The sequence below is a fragment of the Mobula birostris genome, chromosome 32 (assembly GCF_030028105.1).
Source record: "Mobula birostris isolate sMobBir1 chromosome 32, sMobBir1.hap1, whole genome shotgun sequence".
In the NCBI taxonomy this organism is placed as follows: Eukaryota; Metazoa; Chordata; class Chondrichthyes; order Myliobatiformes; family Myliobatidae; genus Mobula; species Mobula birostris.
The window spans coordinates 6,474,821-6,497,339 of NC_092401.1; the positions used below are offsets into that span (position 1 = coordinate 6,474,821).

General features: G+C 41.5%; 1 protein-coding gene across 2 annotated transcripts in view; it reads right to left on the reverse strand.

The window, feature by feature from the left end:
* LOC140191240 (far upstream element-binding protein 2-like) overlaps positions 1-22,519 on the reverse strand; it is a 55,301-nt gene that overhangs the window by 17,295 nt on the left and 15,487 nt on the right. For both annotated transcript variants that reach the window (XM_072248446.1, XM_072248447.1), the window contains exons 2-12: positions 20,722-20,818; positions 16,803-16,841; positions 14,896-14,932; positions 9,490-9,539; positions 8,492-8,563; positions 5,936-5,993; positions 5,536-5,707; positions 4,133-4,231; positions 3,157-3,264; positions 1,135-1,237; positions 31-131 (exon numbers count right to left, since the gene is read on the reverse strand). In XM_072248446.1, coding sequence (XP_072104547.1) covers positions 31-131; positions 1,135-1,237; positions 3,157-3,264; positions 4,133-4,231; positions 5,536-5,707; positions 5,936-5,993; positions 8,492-8,563; positions 9,490-9,539; positions 14,896-14,932; positions 16,803-16,841; positions 20,722-20,818 — 936 coding nt within the window. The remainder of the gene's footprint in view (positions 1-30; positions 132-1,134; positions 1,238-3,156; positions 3,265-4,132; positions 4,232-5,535; positions 5,708-5,935; positions 5,994-8,491; positions 8,564-9,489; positions 9,540-14,895; positions 14,933-16,802; positions 16,842-20,721; positions 20,819-22,519) is intronic.

Consider the following 22,519-nt stretch of genomic DNA (forward strand, 5'->3'; position numbering starts at 1 on the left):
AGAAATCAAGAACAAAAGTCCACTCCATACCCGCACGTTCTGCAGAAGGTCAGTAATTATTTGTGCAGCATGCTGGCATCTCTCTGGAGGCCCCATTACATGCGCTATCTTATCTGGCGTAGACCCATCATCTACGAGACGAAAGAAGGGAAAAAAAGGACTTTATTGAAAGATGAAAGTTAGCACTTCCAGAGCAGCTGCAGCATTACAGAAATCAAGTCCAAACGGAACAGACAGCACCTGAAACAATGAATCCAAATGCTTACAGAGTGAAACGCGTCTGCTTCAAGATAGTAAGGGAGTTCATAATGTTTTATTTAGTCAGTTACGCTCATCTCTGGCAAGATAGGCCAAGTTCTTCCTTGTGTCCTGAAGTTCTACGAATGGCAGATCTTCGCTACCCAATGTAGATTTTTTTTTTTGTTCCTCCATTACATCACTTTTCACACACTATCCCTACTTGACGGGACAAACTATCCTCATTGCACCTGCCCAACAAGTCAGAAGGAATTAAACCTACACTCACACACACAAACACCCCACCCCACTCAGTTTAATGGCTGCACCGCAGAGAGTTGGAATCAAGGCTGTGCTGAGGAGAAACAATTTATGCTAATACTTGGTACTCTTCAGTGACACGTTACTTAAGGCAATAACGACTCTGGCATCAGCAGCAACAAAAACAAAAAGGTAAATAAAAGTAAAGCTTAGCAAAACTATAATAAAATCCAGGAAGACTTCCACTCAATTAATCTTCCGCTGCCCAGTCTTATTTTTGGAAAAGGGTTAAGGAAGAAAAGTAAAAATGTCTTGCCAGTGGACAGGAAGGTAACAAGTGTTTAAATTCAGTACGAAGCATCGTCATGATATACGGGTAGTGGACTGGTTACACTTACGTGCCTCTGCACAATACTACACAGACAGATTTAATTCTGCCATCTGGGAATAAAACAGCTCCAATGTCAGCAGACCAAAATTTATTTACACCACCAGGGAACGAGGTTATAGGACTAAGGATCAGCAGTATGATTCATGCTGGCCGATACAAGGAGTGATATCCATACAAATACCCCATTTTGGTGTCTAAAGAATTCCTGGATTTAATAACTGCTCAGTGCTTGGAACGGGACTGACCTGGTTTGAACTGTATTCGGACTCCTGCATCATTTTGTATTTTCTTGATCATTTCTCCACTTCTTCCGATCACTATTCCTACTGAATGCCGTGGCACCGGTACCTAAAGTTTAAAAGATGTTACGTGAAGGTCAGAATGTCTATGAATTTATTAATAACCTTTATCCGAATGCAATCCCCATCAGTTTTCTTCACCATTATTACTGCCTGCATACATCAAGGAAAGCTTTTAATACTTAAACAAGTGTAAACCTGGAGATTACAAGATAATATCACATCAGAATTCTTCCCTTCCAGACATCCTCTAACCTCTACAGGGATAACAGTATGAAATAGTATGTTGCCATCATCCAACATGAAAATGCAAGCTAAAAAGCACAAAGAAATACAAATAACCAAAAAATTTCAAGTACAAAATAGTAAATGACTGAAATCACTGTAGAATGAAGCCCACACTTTCAGGGAAAATGGAAGAAACTAAAAGCAGAGATACAAAGTATTAACTAGGAGAAATAACACTATTCACCTAAATACAATATTTCAAATGCTAGTTGGAAGATTCAAATTACTTTTATTATGGAAGAATGTATAAATTATACACCTTGAGAGCTGGTTGCTTACAGGCAGCCACAAAGCAAGACACTTGAAGAACTCAATTTAAAAAAAGACTGCAGCAACTGCGCTAAGAAAGGGAAAAAAAAATACACACACATCATGCATACAATAGAAGCAAACCAAGTTTAAGAGATCTAGAACCAGTTTAGCACCTCTGCTACTGTAGTATTGTGATCCAACCAAACCTCCTCTCAAAGAGAGCAGATCAAAATCCAGCAGTAACCAGCCAGTCATCTGGAACAGCAAGTCTATGTCACATCTGAGCACAAGGAAAGCATGCAGAGTACTGCATTTTAGAGTTGCAGAATTAAAACATTTGGTAAAGGAGAAACAATGAGTGTGGGTTAAGCATGAAAATAAAGATCGCTTCGTTGAGGTCAGTGAGAAGAGTGCGTGTTCAGTGCCCTCTACCAGCCTCTCACTCACTGCTGCCAGAGGAGGGTAGCTACTTGTGGCGGCCTCCCTCTCCTTCTTGCTGGCTGCTCCCGAGGAATGGCCCAAGTTCGAAAGATCTCTCCCTTGACGGTGCTGGAGCAAAGTCTAATCAATGCAGTTTGTGGATCGTGGACTCCAACTCAAGTTTATCGTGTGTTTCTAGTTTTTCAGGTTGCTCTTATTTATTTTGATAGTTTAGGCGATTTGGAATTGGGCAGATAATGAACACTGAGCTGAACTGAAATATGCCTCCTGATTTTGCTTTACATTCTGTGTTTTCGCTCGTCTTTTTTTGTTGCTGTTTGCGCCATTGGTTTGGTTCGCGCATGGGGGGAGGGGTTGATGTTTTTTTTCTTCTTTGAGCGGATTCCATAGTTCTTCGTTGTTTCGTGGCTCTCTGTGGGGAAGATGAATCTCAAAGTTGTACACTGTAAACATACTTTGGTAATAAATGTACTTTGAATCTTTGATTCTATAGGAGCATTTCTTCACAAATTGCCCATATTCATTACCAAAGAATAAATACAGAGCATTTATGGCCAGATTGTTTTTAGGCCCAATGCCAGCAAATGCAGGTGAAAGAAATATCTTTATGGATACTCAATCCCACCTGAACAAGTTTATTCACAAGGATTGTGCCATGCAAGCACAAGCCTCTTTCTGTAAACTGATAATCAAAAATTAGGGATAAAGTCTAACTCCCAGACAACCAGAATAAAAATGCAATGAACTTTTAGAGGGAGATTTAATGTGACAAACACATCACGGGCTGAGGCCAGAAAGGCAAAACTTTAAAAGCAAAATTTTACATTATAGCTCATGGAAAGTTACTTTACCACAAGATTTCTGACAAGTGACTAATTTTACAAGGGGCCTTTTGAATTATGTATACATTACACACAAAAAACATTTTTCTTGAATTCCAAACAAAATAGCCCAGAGACTCAAGGAAAAATAAACGGCTCTACTTACGTCTAAACCGCCAGCACCGCCAGCACCCCGGTTGCCAAACTCATTTCTGTCGCCAAATCCTCCTTGGTCACGTTCATGCAAGATCTCCATCACCATGTCTCTAGCTTGCTGCAACCATTCAGAATAAAAGTTAACAAACAGCACAGTTTGAATTGCAGTGTCATACATGTACATAACAGCTTTCAGGCTTTGAGCCATACTCAAGCTTAATTGACATACAGATTACTTTATATTAAATATTAGTGCTTCAGCTAATATTTAGGCTAACACTGGTTTAATTCTTTCTCAAATGAAAACGAGTCAGTCTAAAGCTAGGTTGAACTGTGACCATGAACACAAAATTGTGCAGAAGTCACGTTCAAATATAGGTCATGGTTTGGACAATGAAAAGTTCTTTCTTGAAGCACTAGTATCACTCTGCATCTGACAAATCCAGACTCCTGCTTACTGAGGGCGTCAGATCAACTTTTTCTTCTCATCAAAACAAAACTTGGACCCCAACTGCTCTCAAAAGGCATAAAGGCTCCTAAAGTACTATTTAATGACCAAAACAGTACCAATGAACTGGTCAGTATTTATCCTTCTACCAGTATCACATGTACAATCAGACTGTTCATTTCAAAAAGGAAGAAGTTATTAATAATGCAAATTCAAAAGGATCAAGTCAGAGTTGGAACGTCTTTGCTCTAGCTTTTCTTTTGCTTCAGGAACAACCTGAAGAGCAAAGTATAATTATTTCCCCCCCTCCAACCACACTCAGCCTGTAGCAATTAAAATGAAGCCACATCTCGGGGAATTACCAAGCTTTTCTTGCAGGTGATCAGAAACTCCCTTTTGAGGAAACCTTAAAGATTAGGACAAAAAGATATTCAGGGTGTAATTAAAAATGGAAAAGTGGCCATTAATGGCTTTCTGCTTGAAAGAAGTGGTGTGATATCTTGAATAAGCAAATCCAGAAATACTTGCAAGATCATACCTGCACTTTAAAAGGATCACCAATAATCCGGAGTGGTTTATCTACATTAGCGTTTTGTGAACCATCTTGGATTAAAATCATCTTCACTCCTGCACGTTCCTGTTTAAAATGAGTGACAGATTAGCTAACATCAGCATTTGAAAGACTAACATCCTCATCAATAAAGCTAAATCCACAAACTAATCATCCCTCACTGAGAGCACCACTGAGCAATTAATTTCCCACAATTCAGTACTTGAGGACAAGACTCAACACGCACTACACATTGTTGGTTTTGTTCAAATAGTTATTTTCAACAATTATTTGCACAGAACAGAATCACAACTTGATACGTCATTCTTGGAAATGCAGCACAACATAGGCCTAAACAGAAAGATACCATCTGACCAGTCACAATATCTTGAATAAGCTGATGTAATCAAATGTTGGTACCAAATCCACTTCCTTGTCTAGCTGGCCAACCTGGTCAATATGCTTAGTTTCATCAAGTAGTTAAATCAAGGTGCTTCTTCATCCTCCATATTTGAGGCAATGTTCTTGCTGAAGGTAAATTTTATCACGTTAACCAAAAATTTCACTCGTTGATGGTTTGTTGTTTAGGTATTATCAAGTGCTAGATTGCAACTAGGCTAAACAGTGACAATTCATTCTTACAAATCATTTGTCCCATTGGCACTCCTCCCCCTTCCCTTTCTTCCATCCTCTCGTATCAGATTCCCTCTTCTCCAGCCCTTTAACTCTTTCACCAATCAACTTTCCAGCTCGTTACTTCAGCCCTTCTCCTGGTTTCACCCATCACCTACCAACTTGTACTACTTCCTTCCTTCCCCCCACCCTCTTACCCTGACTTCTCCCCTTCCTTTCCAATCCCGATGAAGGGTCTCGGCCCGAAACATCGACTGGTTACACTTTTCCATAGATGCTGCCTGACCTGCTGAGTTCCTCCAGTATTTTGTGTGTGTGTGTTGCTTTGGATTTCCAGCATCTGTTGATTTTAATTGTACTTGTCCAATTCATTTACCAGCAAAAAGAGAGCTAGCGGATAACATAGCTAGCTTGGCCAACATAGCCAAGGTTATAGGCCGTGACAACCAAGGTTAAAAAAAGACTATAAACTTTGAAAACCTGAATTGAAAACAATAACGAGCACATCAAGCACCATGCGAGGAAAGAGAAACAGATTCCTCGATTGGAAACACTGTTTCTCTCTCTGTACCCAAGTGCTTCCAATTTTTTTTTTTATTTTTATGCCAAATGATCCATTACCAACAATAAGCACACACTTGATCCTCAAAAATTTTAACATGGCTTCATCCTAAGGAAAGGACTGCATTACACAAACTGATTTTCTGGATTTTCATCCTTTAAATATACTTACAGTTTTACCCTTCTATCTTTAATACCTGAAGCTGTTTGATGGTCTCTCCACCTTTGCCAATAATTAGCCCAGCCTTCCCTGCTGGAATTACTATTTCCTGAATAGATCCGCTCTGGCCATTCGTGGAATCGTGGGACTGACCCGGTGGCCCACCTCGACCCCTGGACACGATCTCATCCAGCAGCATCTTCGCTGTCCTGAAAAGAAAATACACTTGTTAAATCTCAGGCTCTGCTTAACTACAACTAATTAAATTTCTAGTTACGTTATACTCTCACTAGCAGATGACCCCCTAGACACTGTGTTTACTATCATAAAACTAGGAGCTGAAAACTCCTGAGGATATTTAATGAAGGACTAGCTTTGCCAATCACATCATGCCGCACCTCAACAGTGCTGTTAGTAGTGGGGACATCAGCACTTACTGAATTGATTCCGAATTCCCCGTCAACGAGACACATCGTTCTGGCAAACCTCCACTTTCTGGAAGGAAAATAAAATTTGTAATCTACAATTAAGGGCAAGTTCTCAACACAATCGGAATACAAAATACACTTCATGATGTACAATGAGTAAACACTTAAGGGCCTATTCATTATAGTTGGTAAGAAAAAAGCCTGTAAATTTGTGTATGTGTAAATTTAGCAACCTCCTGAATAAGCCTCCATATAATTGAAGAAAAAGGCAGTTATATAGTATTAGAAATAATGCCACTCTTCCCCCATTGTTCGGTAGTGCTGCACAAAAGACAACTGCAAATTCTGGGCCCAACATATTGATGCAGCTACAAAGGCAGCACAACAGCAGCTATATTTCATTAGGAATTTTAAGGAGATTTGGCATATCACCAAAGACATTCAGTAATTTCTACACATGTATCGTGGACAGCATTCTAAATGGCTGCACAGAGTCTGGTATTGGGGTGGGGGGGGGGGGTATACTGCACAGGATGGAGTATGCTGCAGAGAGTTGTAAACTCAGTCAGCTCCATCATGGGCATTATCCTCCAGAGTTTCCAGGACATCTTCAAGGAGCGATGGCTCAAAAAGACAGCATCCATCATTAAGGACCTTCAACACCCTGGGCCTTCCCTCTTCTCACTGCTACCGTCAAGGTGGCGGTACAGGAGCCTGAAGCCACAAACTAAACAATTCAGGAACAGCTTCTTCCCCTCCACCATCTCATTTCTGAATGGACACCGAAGCATGCACACTACATCACTATTTTTTAATTTAACTGTTTAATAAATATATTTACTGTAACTCAGTTTTTCCCCTATTATTATGTATTACATTATACTGCCGCCACAAAGACAACGAATTTCACAAAATATGCCGGCGACATTACACCTGATACTTTTTATTCAGGTATGACAAACTAAGTATCAGGTCTTAACTGCATTAGCAATAAAGCTCATTAACAAGATAATTTAAATGAATTGTATAGTTTGTGAAAGCATTAACTAATCTCTGAGGTAGAGCTGGAAGCCTTTCATTCCATTAACTCAATGCGAACTTTAGAATGATCTAGTCAGTCATCTTCATTTCCCCTCTAGTGCTGCGAGTGAATTCCTTTCCTCCACGTATGATTCTGTTCCATTTTGAAAGCCGCAGATGGATCTGCTAGAATTGCCCTTTGAGGCAGCAATTTCCCAAACCCGGTGATCCACATATTGTATTTGTATTTTGCCAATCACTTTATATCTACGTCCCATAGCTCACTAAACTCAATGAAAACTGCTACAATGGTTTAGATTCCTGACATTTAACCAAATCAATTACTCCTACTGCAACAATTGTTATTACTTCAGTCCCTCACCCCTGAAATGCTCCAATAAATTTTTTTTCCCCTCTTTCCAGGGAATCAAATCCTTCCTCAAGAACAATGCTAATAAGAATCTCGATACTTTTATTTGGTCTGAACCCATGTTTTAGTGGAAGTCTGATTTAACAACCGGAATTCAGGGTGAAGGGGGCAGGGCTCAGAGGGAGAACATTTTTACCTTGCTTCTGTTGCGCTTGTTCAGGGAGCCAAAGAAAACCAAAAGCATTGAATTGCTGATTTAAGGAAGAATACCAATTAACATGTTAACACCTGGCTAGAAAGCTGATTGAAAGCTCATCACCACAATTTGGAAGAAAAGTCACAGATGATACTGATTTGCAACAAAGCAAGGTGTTGCGACCAAATTCACAATATGAGAGCCATGTATGTAAAAGCCATTAGCCTGGATGCCAATTATGCACTCGCTCCAGGATCCTACCACCTGAATCAGGCCAGCATAATGGTCTCCTCTCACTGTCCAAGGAATGCTATATATGTAAAAGAATGGGAGCTGGGTGAGTGAGAGCAATGTTTACTTGCGTCAGGGAGGAACGGAGCTAATGTGAGATCTTAGCTTTGGATGTCACTTTCATTGGCTGGATATGACAAAAATATGGGGATCCATTACGATTTACAACCCTACTTCTTGGTTTTTTTGGAAGGGGACTTATTAGCTGATCTTCTATAGGGCCAGCAGCTTGATGATATTTCAACCAAGAGAATTATTATACTTGATCCCAGAAAAACCCTTGGCATTACTAACAGTTAACCAATTGACCATTCGAAGGACAGCAAATGGGACAAATTACTTCTTTACTTGACTGTCCCAAACTTGGTTAACTGTGTCCTATGCCTTTAAGAAGTGCCAATACTGACTCTCAACACTTTTTTATGTCCAAGTTGAAACCAGTTTAGCAGCGACAAAGCTAGAACCCATAACATTTAGGGCAGAGCTAAACACAGGTAGGGCCATCAAATGAATTCCAAAAGAAATTTATTGTAATGGCAAGACTTCCCGGTGAAAAAACAAACTGAATATCTACAGCAAATTCTTTAAAATTACATATGCAAACAATACACATTATTAGTTTCTAGAATTTCATAAACCACAGTAACAAATAAAGTTGGAAAAAAATTGCCAAAAAAGCCCACTGCACCTGGAGCAATCTGTACTTTGCAACCAGACTCCTGTTGTATTCGGTTTATCTGTTCCCCACCGCGACCTATGACTGAAATAAAAACATTTGCTGACATATTGCTATGTGTATATATAACAAGATGGATACACATTTTCAGCTTCCAAGAGACACACCTAACAACTTACATGCAGAAGAGTCAAATACCGCTATTTAGTCTGGCATAACTGCACCCCAATACGCTACACTCCTAACATCATTCAACATTACACCAGACCCCAGACATTTAAGAACATGCAAGCTTTCCGTTTTTTTTCTCCTTATCCCAAGCTCTAAGGGTAATACATATAATCGCATGGCTCCAATAAAAAAAAGGGGCCGGGGGGAGAAGAGGGGGGAAAAATGCTGGAAAAAAATTCTGGAATTGCATGGCTGACACAACAAGGACATGAAAGAGACTCTAAGATAGGCAATCAAATTTAAGAAAAATGGAGATTTATGGGTTGTGTCGAGGGGAGGGATGGGTTAGATTAATCAATGTGTAGGTTGAAATGGGTCAGCATAACATCATGGGCTAAAGGGCTCCTGTTGTGCTCAACTATTCTATGGATAACCTCGACACTTAAAGTACTTCATGCAAAGATACAAACATTGCTTTGGGTGTACAGAACTTTGCTTATTTATTAGTTTACTCCCTACGATGAAGGGACAAATAAGAACTTTTCCACCTAACAAGAACATACACATAAAGGAACTCTGTTCTCAAAACAAAATCCAAGCTACAGCTTTGAAGATACAGGAACTGGGTTATGACACCTCAAGCAACACACACAAAATGCTGGAGGAACTCAGTAGGTCAGACAGCATCTACGGAAATGAATAAACAGTCAACATTTCAGGCCAAGACCCTTCTTCGGGACTGATAATACGCATCTTGTTTCTCATAAAATAATAACTCGGCCAGGGTATAGTTGTTCAAGGAAGAATGAACAAAAACTGCACTCATACATTAGACTTACCAAGACCAACCATCCCATCTGGTACTCTGTAATCCTCTGTAAGAGTTGTCCTAGAAAAGATGAGGAAAATGTCAGTGGATGGACAAACAGGTGAACAAAAATTCATCAGAATCAATCTATAATCTCATTCTTCATGGGCTGCACTACATAAATAAAAGTGCAATTTTATTATAAAATTGGATACAATTAGGATTATGGATACTATTATCTTCAGATTAAAGTTAATCCCATTTATTGATAAATTTCAATTTACCAGTAATAACCAGTTTATGACAACATTTCTTTTGCTTGCTGATTTTACTAGGATAAGCTACTGACTTTGTGAGAACCTCCATGACATCAAATGATACTTTTCAAATTTCACAACTATCGGACACTGATCGGGAATACCATGGCATAATGATAAAATTACAGGACAAATATTGACCCAAACACAGCATTCATAGGCCTGGAATATCAAACCAAATGTGTAACTGTATCCTGCCACAGTAAGAGCGTAAATTAAAATCATGAAATTTAAACAAATACCATCAGCAAAAGTAATCTACCCTTAATCATGTACAACCTGGGAGAATTTCTTGATCCACCAGTGGTTTACTCATGACAACTCTTGGAAATGGCTCAGCACATTAGGAACCATTTAGAGGTGGACAATTCATGCTGACATATACATCTCCTCTACACAATAAAGAAATAGTCAAACTATTCAAACAACAGGAATTCTGCAGATGCTGGAAATTCAAGCAACACACATGAAAGTTGCTGGTAAACGCAGCAGGCCAGGCAGCATCTGTAGGAAGAGGTGCAGTAGACGTTTCAGGCCGAGACCCTTCGTCAGGACTAACTGAAGGAAGAGTGAGTAAGGGATTTGAAAGTTGGAGGGGGAGGGGGAGGGGGAGGGGGAGATCCAAAATGATAGGAGAAGACAGGAGGGGGGAGGGATGGAGCCAAGAGCTGGACAGGTGATTGGCAAAAGGGGATACGAGAGGATCATGGGACAGGAGGTCCGGGAAGAAAGACGGGGGGGGGGGGGGGGACCCAGAGGATGGGCAAGGGGTATATTCAGAGGGACAGAGGGAGAAAAAGGAGAGTGAGAGAAAGAATGTGTGCATAAAAATTCTTCAGATCCCACCGTCAGCTCCTGGGTACTCAGAGGCTCCATCTTCCTCTCACCCCAACCCTCCCCTCTCCATTGACACCCCCAGCCTCCCCCCTCCCGCCTCTGATCCCAGCTCTCAAGATTCCAGCCTTGAACTCCAGGCCGGGTCTTTATGTGCTGCTGTTGTGACTCCCTTCTCCCCTTCCCCCACCACCACTCCGCAGCCCCGTCTTCCTCAGATCCCACCGTCAACTCCTGGGCCCTCGGAGGCTCCATCTTCCTCTCACCCCAACCCTCCCCTCTCCACTGACACCCCCAGCCTCCCCCCTCCCCCCTCTGTTCCCAGCTCTCATCCGTGCCGGGTCTTTACCATCCCCTCCGACCTTCAACTGTCGGAGGCAGAACGCTCTGTTCTCAGTAAGGGCCTCACGTTTGTCCCCCTTCGCCCACACCTCAGCGAGTTCCGTGTTCGCCACGATGCGGAACTTTTCTTCCGCCGTCTCCGTCTCCGAGCCTACTTCTTCGGCAAGGACTCTTCCACCCCCACTGATGACCCCTTCTCCCGTCTTCAACACTCCTCTTCTTCATGGACACCCCACTCTGGTCTTCTGCCTGCTCTGGATCTCTTTATCGCTAATTGCCGACGGGACATCAACCGTCTCGACTTCACCGCACCTTGTCCCCATTCCAACCTCACTCCTTCCGAATGCTCTGCTCTCCACTCCCTCCGCACTAATCCTAACCTTATTATTAAACCCGCCGATAAGGGGGGTGCTGTTGTAGTCTGGCGTACTGACCTCTACCTTGCCGAGGCACAGCGACAACTCGCTGATACCTCCTCTTATTTACCCCTCGATCGTGACCCCACTAAGGAGCACCAGGCCATTGTCTCCCACACCATCACCGACTTTATCCGCTCAGGGGATCTCCCATCCACTGCTACCAACCTTATAGTTCCCACACCCCGCACTTCCCGTTTCTACCTCCTACCCAAGATCCACAAACCTGCCTGTCTTGGCCGACCTATTGTCTCAGCTTGCTCCTGCCCCACCGAACTCATTTCTGCATACCTCGACACTGTTTTATCACCCCTTGTTCAATCCCTTCCGACCTATGTTCGTGACACTTCTCACGCTGTTAAACTTTTCGATGATTTTAAGTTCCCTGGCCCCCACCGCTTTATTTTCACCATGGATGTCCAGTCCTTATATACTTCCATCCCCCATCAGGAAGGTCTTAAAGCTCTACGCTTCTTTTTGGATTCCAGACCTAATCAGTTCCCCTCTACCACCACTCTGCTCCGTCTAGCGGAATTAGTCCTTACTCTTAATAATTTCTCCTTTGGCTCCTCCCACTTCCTCCAAACTAAAGGTGTAGCTATGGGCACCCGTATGGGTCCTAGCTATGCCTGCCTTTTTGCTGGGTTTGTGGAACAATCTATGTTCCGTGCCTATTCTGGTATCTGTCCCCCACTTTTCCTTCGTTACATCGATGACTACATTGGCGCTGCTTCCTGCACGCATGCAGAACTCGTTGACTTTATTAACTTTGCCTCCAACTTTCACCCTGCCCTCAAGTTTACCTGGTCCATTTCCGACACCTCCCTCCCCTTTCTAGATCCTTCTGTCTCTGTCTCTGGAGACAGCTTATCCACTGATGTCTACTATAAGCCTACTGACTCTCACAGCTATCTGGACTATTCCTCTTCTCACCCTGTCTCTTGCAAAAACGCCATCCCCTTCTCGCAATTCCTCCGTCTCCGCCGCATCTGCTCTCAGGATGAGGCTTTTCATTCTAGGACGAGGGAGATGTCTTCCTTTTTTAAAGAAAGGGGCTTCCCTTCCTCCACTATCAACTCTGCTCTTAAACGCATCTCCCCCATTTCATGTACATCTGCTCTCACTCCATCCTCTCGCCACCCCACTAGGAATAGGGTTCCCCTGGTCCTCACCTACCACCCCACCAGCCTCCGGGTCCAACATATTATTCTCCGTAACTTCCGCCACCTCCAACGGGATCCCACCACTAAGCACATCTTTCCCTCCCCCCCTCTCTCTGCATTCCGCAGGGATCGGTCCCTACACAACTCCCTTGTCCATTCGTCCCCATCCCTCCTCACTGATCTCCCTCCTGGAACTTATCCTTGTAAGCGGAACAAGTGCTACACATGCCCTTACACTTCCTCCCTTACCACCATTCAGGGCCCCAAACAGTCCTTCCAGGTGAGGCAACACTTCACCTGTGAGTCGACTGGGGTGATTTTCTGCGTCTGGTGCTCCCGATGTGGCCTTTTATATATTGGCGAGACCCGACGCAGACCGGGAGACCGCTTTGCTGAACATCTACGCTCTGTCCGCCAGAGAAAGCAGGATCTCCCAGTGGCCACACATTTTAATTCCACATCCCATTCCCATTCTGACATGTCCATCCACAGCCTGCTCTACTGTAAAGATGAAGCCACACTCAGGTTGGAGGAACACCTTACATTCTGTCTGGGTAGCCTCCAACCCGATGGCATGAACATCGACTTCTCTAACTTCCGCTAAGGCCCCACCTCCCCCTCGTACCCCATCTGTTACTCATTTTTATGCACACATTCTTTCTCTCACTCTCCTTTTTCTTCCTCTGTCCCTCTGAATATACCTCTTGCCCATCCTCTGGGTCCCCCCCGCCCCCGTTTTTCTTCCTGGACCTCCTGTCCCATGATCCTCTCGTATCCCCTTTTGCCTATCACCTGTCCAGTTCTTGGCTCTATCCCTCCCCCTCCTGTCTTCTCCTATCATTTTGGATCTCCCCCTCCCCCTCCAACTTTCAAATCCCTTACTCACTCTTCTTTCAGTTAGTCCTGACGAAGGGTCTCGGCCTGAAATGTCGACTGCACCTCTTCCTACAGATGCTGCCTGGCCTGCTGCGTTCACCAGCAACTTTGATGTGTGTTAGTCAAACTATTCGAGTGGTCAACCAAAATATTGAAACAAAATGAAAACTGAAAACCCAGACTTTGCACAAACTAATGTCCTCAAAAAAAACTGCTACACTAAATTAAAGCTGCAGAAAACTGTAAAATTAGTCAGCTCCATCACGGGCACAGGCATCTGCAGCATCCAGGAAATCTTCAATGAGCGGTGCCTCAAAAAGGCAGCGTCCATCATTAAGGACCCCCGTCACCCAGGACATGCCCTCTTCTCATTGCTACACACATACATATCTTCAGTTCTTTTCTCGATTATTATGTATTGCTGTTGCAAAGTTAACAAACTTCATGACACATACCAATGATATGAAACCCAATTCTGAAATAAAATGCAAATACTTTGTACTGTTCTGGTCAATGATTAAGTTCCAATGCTAAGTTTAACTCTGGCAACTTTCACAGGACATGAAGAATCACACTTCAGACCCACACGATCAGCCTTAAGCAAACATGCTCAGACAAACTCAACTATACTACAAAACATAGTGCAAAGCAATGGGTCAATGCAAGCTTTCACAACAGGTCGCACAGGACACTACAAAGCAATACAATTATCGGAAACAATGTTTAAAGCTGAAATGAAAGCAGTCTCTCCCAATAACACAATACACCAGTTGAAAACATTCGCCAAGCAAGCAGAGACCAACTCGGTTCAAAGTAAGATGGTGAGAGGTCTACACTCATATCCCTCTATTCTATTTAAACTACTGCAGACAACCCCTGACAAAATTGACAATGCACAAAGCAAGCAATTTTCATTTGGAGAACTACTTTGTCAATATGCTGAGAGTCGGGTCGCCAATCCCTTATGGAAGCCTTGCATTACAACTTATTTCTACTTACTACAATTCTTGCTTTGTGCAAGACTTGCTGCATTATAACACACTACACTCATTTTGTTTAAATTTGGTGAACAATTCAGTAACTAAATCTGTACTATAAAGACACTTTTGTTGAAACATGTTTCTCTATTCTCTCTCCTTTAGGGCCAGAAATGCTTGACAAAATTCCTCACCCATGACTACCAATCTCACTCAACTCAGTTAAAACCCACAAATTAGTTACGAACGAAAGCAGAAAAGACTCCCTCACAAATCAATCGCAGACTTCCCGTGGCAATTACTACGCAGCAATCAGAAGGACCCCATGACAAAAGCCCACAGACAATCCTTGAAGCTCGACAGCTAATCATGATCTCTCATTGGCGTCACAATTGAGATCGGTTTACAGTATAGATTGAATTGAAGGTTGCAACGTTAAGATAATGAATTCTTTTTCTCAGAATCACAAGGCAGCAGCTGAACATTTAATGTTAATATTTTGCTCCCCTTACCTTTGCTGATGTATGGCTGCAAGCTGGGCTCCAATTGCTGGGAAAGAAAAAAGTAAATTTACAGGAAAAACCAATTTCTATATACAACTCAGCATTTAAATATCAAATTGTACAGTCAAATATTGCAATATATCAGTCATAGAGAAATACAGGGCCATTGGCCCATCCAGCCTGTACTGAACCATTTGAACTGCCTACTCCCATCGATGAATGTTGAAGATCAGCTGGGTACAGAAAGACTCAAATGAGAGGGTTTTGTCCAAAGTTGATAGACCACGGATAATTCTGGAGAAGATCATGAAGTTAAAAGTTGCTTATTGTGGACACGTTACGCAGAGAGATAACATCTTGTCAGACTTGCCATATGGAAAGCTGGAGGGAAAGAAAGGAAGAGGAAGGCAAAGAAAAATGTGGCTGGATAACATCAAGGATTGGACCATGCTGGACAAGACTAGGGATGTTGTGGACAAGTGTCGGGACAGAGCCGCACGGAGGGAGATCGTCCACCAACTGGAAATTCCTGATGCGACCTAATGACAACGACGACGACTCCCATCAACCTGGATCGGGACCAGAGCCCTCCCTGACCCTACCATCTATCCAAACTTCACTTAAACGTTAAAACTGAACTCACATTCACCACCTTTAATCCATGTAATGTTCCATTATTAATTCAATATACTAGAAGCTATTCCCAAGCTTAGATGTTCAAGAGATGGACACCGCGACAAAGAGTTCCCATAATACTACTACATTCAGAAGTTCAACATATGCATATACATTATGCTCATTCCTAGAAATAGCTTTTAGCTATGGATCTCTTACCAATCTCAGTGATTTACAAGCTATTTGTTACAAAATTATAGAGATATGGTTGCCATATCGCTAACATATTGTAGTGAATATTAAATTATTACTGCGTAGCTCCACTTTTTGACAAATTAAACTTCAGTCTACTGCTGATTCTAATTTTGATGACAATCATTACATAAATAAAGTGTGCAAGATATTTAAGTAATCAAGAAAAGTATAATTATAAATATACAAACAGATAGGTGAAATGATGGATAATCAGGCCAACACGTGGCTGAGTGACTTGCCAACTCACAGGTGAATCTTCACACAAACCACTAAATGCAATGCTGAGTATAGGAAAGCGGAGCAGGACTTCTAGCCTTCACAACAGTCCGCCCTCCAATGTCAACCTGTCATTGCTTAGACTACACTTGAGAGTACGGTGTGCAGTTTAACTCACTACGCTTTGGGAAGCAAGTGATTCAGCTGGAGAATGTGCAATAAAGTTCACAAGAATGTTGCTTGAACTGCAGGGTCCGAGTTCTGCGACAGATTAAATATGCTCCACTGAGCTAAATGTAGACGTTATAGATGTTTATAAGGTAAGGGACATAGACAGGGGAGATAATCATTTTTTTGCATGGTAAGGGAAACTAGAAGGCAAAGGGATTGTTCGAGAGGGTAGGATTCAAAGAAGATCTGAGACTATTCTCTCCCCCTAGCCATGGGGTGGTAGGTATATGGAACAAGTTGCCAAAAGGTCAGTACTATTACAATATTTAGAAGATATTTGGACAAGAATATAAATAAAAGGTTGAGGATGATATGAGCCAAACACTGGCAAAGGGGACTGGTGTAGATACACAAATTGGGCTGAAAGGCCTGTTTCTGTACTGTATAATTAAAAACTTACAATTAACTAAAATTTAACATTACATTACGTAGTTTAAAATGTTCTTTGCTGATGAGAATATCCTTGGATTTAACATTATTCTCACACCATTTGTAGCTTCACAAAATAGCCGGCTGATTTCCTAAACTAATTAACAGATTTACCCCAATTCCTTATAACACAAAACATCTTGAAAACCAACAGAGTAGATGCTACTTACGATCACTTTGTGCTGCTATTTTTTTGCTGTCTGGCTGATCTGTAAAATAGTGAACAATTTAAGCTGTTGTGTATATGAAAAACGGTTCATGTCAAGATTGCATTGTTGACCCTGCTGCCCACCCACACCTCCCTCCCTTTGTGCACAGCGGCAGGAGTACAAGTGCTGATCACTCTCTGCAAAGATCAACATTCAGCACTTTGCAACCAGCTCACTTGAAAAATTATGTATCTAGTCTCATACAACTTGTAGACCAGTAGTCAACGTTGTACTTTCTCACCCATCACACAATTTTACATTCCTCCTAACTTATAATTGGTTGTTCCATAAAAATAGGGTGTATTTACATGATTTGGTGTTAACTCCAGTAGCCATGATCATTAAGGCACATTATTTGAATGGAAGGTCAATTCTGCCATTATGACACCAAGGAGTACATGTTAAAGTTATCACTTCACTGAATTTTAAACTGATACTGCTGAAAATAGACAAGTAGCAAGACCAGCTGGGAGTTAGTTTACAAATCTAGCAGCATTACACAGGTGATAAAGGAATGATGCTACATTTGTTGACTGCAACCTAACAGCAGAAAGACAAGGCGCTGGATTTTTGATCCACTGCAACAGAGCTACTCAATTTCAGCTACAAACAAAAGATCCTTCAATCTCAAGTTACACACAAATCAAGTTTGATGGATTTCTGGCTAGATATGGAAAAGATGGCCAAGCATCAGACCAACATCTGGGTTACTGATATATATTAGGTTGTTAAAGAAACTGAAAACAATATACAAAGTTTTCGTAACCTGAGCTTTTTGTTACTAATGTGAGAAATGGAAGTACAATCATAACATACAGGAGATGGTTTGGGAGCAGTTCAGGAACAGCTATTACTCTTCAACCGTCAGGCTCCTGAACCAGCAAGTGATAACTTCACTCACCTTAACAATGAACTGGTTCCACAACCTATGGACTCACTTCCAAGGACTCTACAATTCACGTTCTCAATGTTATTTATTATTTTCCTTGGCTCAAACTGGTAAAACCTGCGATGCGAGCAAAGCTAAGAACATTCATTTCTCAATTGCAAGGAACTACAGGACTATTCTAGTGATCTTTAGTATTGTAGCTTTCTGGATGGATACATACATACATATATTTCTGTGTATGCCTAATTGTTTAATGCTATTGTGTAGTGACTTTGGGATGATATCAGTGGTAGACATTACTTTTAGGACAATGTATATACTGTTCATGTTCCATTTCCTCTTTTAATTCAGTTATGTGTGTTTGGAATGGCCATATCTATTAAGTTGTTCTTGCTTGTTTATTCTGAGTATATTCATATGGTTATTATGGATTGTTGGATCGTCTTATCTGTGATGTTTTTTTTCCTCTCTCTTTCTCTAAACAGTGATTTTTGGTTTCTTTTTCTTAGGTTTTTATTTAGCCTTTTTTTTAATAAATATTTTTTAACTGAGTTATTCGAGTTTCTTGCTTATAAGCCGACAAATTTCAATAACTTATACATTCTTTGAATCTTTGAATAATTATTATTTGTATTTGTAATTTTCTTTCATACATTGGTTGTTTGTCAGTCTTTGTGTGTAGTTATATTTCTTCGCTCTACAGGGAACAGCCACAAGAAAATGGTATTATGTACTTTGATAACAAATTTACTTTTGACCTTTGAACTGCACGTATACTGGCCATGCCCCATGCTGCAGCAGGATCATTTAGCTGAGAAACACAGCAAGAATGGAGCAGAAACCCAAAACCCAATGTGATGCCAGCTACTACACAGGCAGGAGACAAGACAGACATGAATTGCAAATGATGAGAGAAATTTGGCAAAAAAAATATAAATCAGAGCAATGCATGACTTGAAATTAAGATTAGATATACTCAGCAACAAATGGAATCCCTTAAACAAAGGAATGTTAAGCATTTAACAAGAAATGGTTTTGTTGAACTTTGTGCCTACTATGTCTTTTTAAACGTTTAGAAAATGCAAGAGAATTGCAAACAGCTAAAACACAGTATTTATATATTTGGTTTAAATTTGGAAAACATTTCTACATGTGAGCATGTCAAGTCAATTCAAGGTAAAACAATTCGTCCAGAATCTAATCTGACAGGATAATGAAAGACAAAAAGTCTGCAGATGCTGGAAATCAAGGGCAACAGACAAACTTCTGGAAGAACTCAACAGGACAGGCAGCATCTGTGCAAGGTAAATGAACAGTTGAAGTTTCAGATCAAGACCCTTCATCACAGCTGGAAAGAGGGGAGAAGCCACTACAAAAGGGCTGGGGAAGGGTGTACAGCAAGTGTTGGTGCTGATAGGTGAATGAAGGGAAATGGCAAAATATCAGGTGCTCTTCCTCTAATCTGCGTAAAGTCTATTACTAAGTTAAATTCAGATGATAAATTGAACACATACTGGCGAAGCAACTAATTGAACATGTATCAGTCACAAAACAAAACTGTAACAGGATGTTCACATTCTTTTCATTTGTAAAGAACTCTTAATTAACAAATGCACTTTGCATTTCCATTGCAATTGATGGCAACAGTACACCCAATCCTGACCTTTAATGTGGATTAGGGAAAAAACTACAATACAAACACAAAACCTGGTCTAATCTGCGCTGTCTGTAGACAGGTCAATCTTAGGCACTATATTGAAATATTGCCACGGCCTTTCATCTAGCCCTCCACCCACCACCCTCAGATTTCTTGAGAAAGTGGCAATAAAATTGAATTTCAAGGTCAAAACAAAACTGCCAACTGTCTAGGTAAATAGCATGGTCAGTGGAGTTTAGTACACTGGTTACCAAATCTGTTCTCTGCTTCTGTGCAGATGAAATGGTTCACCCTCACATTCTCATCATTTAAACTCTGGCATTATAACACAGAGAAAACAGTGTTTGCATTTATTACTCCACTCTAGGGAGTAGCTTGCATTACAAATTGGCATGAAAATGAAGGGTCTTGACTTGTCCATCTGGCATCCAAGGCAAATCAGGGGTTCAACCCCAATACCTTTCCCCATCACACAGATTTTACGGCAACATAAAAGAAAATGTCAGGTCCATTTATTATGGCCTGCATGACAAAAGGCTGTAACGACATTTAAAACACATGTATAACTCAATAAAAACAGCTGAAAGCTCACCAAATCTTAATTATTCAACAGTTAAACCGGACTGTGAAGCAAGAATTTCCAGCCATGGGACAAGAGCATTAGCCCAAATGTGCTCTTTTTCTAACATCTCTACCATCTCCTGCTTTTCTAGACAGAACTCAATTGTAATCTAAACATGTTTAAACACCTGCTTCAATGTCCCTCCTGAGATTTATGCCATCACTCTTGGTTGCAAAACAACTCTATTCTTGATCTCATGCTTCTAATTTTAGCTCTATTCTGGCTCCTAGGCACTTTCATTTCAGCGGGAAAACTGCCATCAGCTTGGTCAACCTCCACAAGTTTAGATGCGGCCACTTTGAAGTCTTGGTAACAAGCTGACATTACCATCTCCATTTTCATTAAAGAATATTGTTCCTTTGATACGGTGAGTACAAATCAAGTGAACAACAGTGATCCACAGCAAAGCTCAACTCTCCAGGGCTACATTTTCTGACTGTCTCCATCTGTCACAACAGCTGCAATCAGCACCATAACAATTATATTATTTTACATCAATATTAACCAATGTTATACTCTAACCCCCAATCCATTCACCATCTCCCTCCATCTCCGTGAAAGGTTCAACTAAATTAATTCATCCTGTGCCCAGAACAGATCAACTGACAACCAGAGTAGAAGTTTTACAGAAATAAGCAGCTTGAGCTGTAAACAGTGTACCTGAAAAACTATATCATAGATTGGAGATGACTGTGTCAAGTGGAAGTCTTACCTCCATCTTCCAGTTGCCTCTTTTGACCAACAAATCCAAATTCTGGCGTGCTGTGGTTTACTGTTGTGGCAGTGTCACCTCCAATTTTAGCAGCTATCTGCATGGTCATTAAAAGGCACAGTCAGTCATTCATGATTAAGTATCATACACTTCAAGTTCAAAACAGTTGGAAACGAGGAATAGTATTCTCCATTCAGGTAGTTCCGCATGGATAAAACTCACTTCTTACCTCAGGTTCACAGTTTCTAACCAGAATCAGAAGAAACTGAGTGGCACAGTCTCAGAAAATCCTGACTAGCAATGTTGCCTATACACTGTGAACTTGCATCAGACTCTCAGATATATAACAGCACCTTCCTAACACCTAAGTAGTTATTCACTTAGGCATAACATTTATATGGCAACTATAATATCTGCCTTCAAAACTATAGGTCTTTAACATGTTGCTAAGCACAAGCCGACAGGCTCCAGATGGGAGGAGTCATATTAGCATAGTGGTTAGCACAGCACTTACAGCACCAGTGAACGGGGTTCAAGTCCCACCGCTGCTTGTAAAGGGTTTGTATGTTCTCCCCACAATCGTGCGAGTTTCCTCTGGGTGCTACGGAACTCTCCCGCATTCCAAAGACATAGAGATTAGTAGGTTAGTTGGTCACATGGGTGCAAATGGGCAGTGCAGGCTTGTTGGGTCGAAAGGGCCTATTACCGTGCTGTATCTCTAAATAAAATAACATCAAAGCAACCTATTCTCACTTCCTGAAGTTGTGAATATTAATGCAATGGTGCTGCCCATGAGCAAACAGCAACCATTCTACAAGATTTTCACAAAACCTCAAAGAAAGGCAGCACAGAACATTCCTAAGGGACAAGTCAAAACACATACTAAACATAATACAGACAGTGAATATCAACACAGTGTAAGGGACAGCAGGGTGGAGATACATCTTCACTAAAGGAGGTGCAAGATGCTCCTTCCCTCTGCTAGCTTGTAGTTCACCCTTGGACAAGGTGTAGCACCTACTTAGCCTCCCGATTAGGGTTATGTGAAGCCATGAGAGAAGGTGGTGGATGGTCTTATGAGCAGCTGGTGCATATCGCAAGTCCTGGTTATGCGATCACTGGCGCCAGGCAGATAATCTCTGAAGAGTATTGATAATGGTTGGGGTCAGCTGTTCAGACACTGTTTAGAAGGTGGCAATGGCAAACCACTTCTGTAGAAAAATTTACCACGAACAATCATGGTCATGGAAAGACCGTGATCGGCCATGTCATATGACACAGTACATAAGAAACAAATGACTGAGGGAGACAAGTATGCGAGGGTTTTCTACCACTTTTCAAACCTGCAGCCGGCATGAAAATGAGAATCAGACAAGAAGCTACACTTCTTCCTTCCAAGTCCTGAAGGAGGGTCTTGGCCCAAAATGTCGACTGTTAACTCTTTACCACAGAAGCTGCCTGGCCTGCTGAGTTCCTCCAGCATTTTGTGTGTGTAGCTTAAAATGCTGGAGGCGCACGTGGGGCGGGGGGGGATGCTTCATCTGGACTCAACATTAGTTATCAAAAGGATGTGTAGAGCAGGGATGGAGTAAGAATTAACAAGTAATAGGTGAGTGAGGAAGGGTGATAGACAGATGGAGGAAGAGTGAAAATAGCACCAGAAGCTGGGAGGTGACAGTGACAGGAGCTGCAATTATTCATCAGCTTCAGCCTCTGGAAGAGAAGCAAAGGTGTTTTCCGTTTCCAAAGTACATAATCCAATGCAAAATATAAGGATCCAGGGAAACTTGGCTGCATG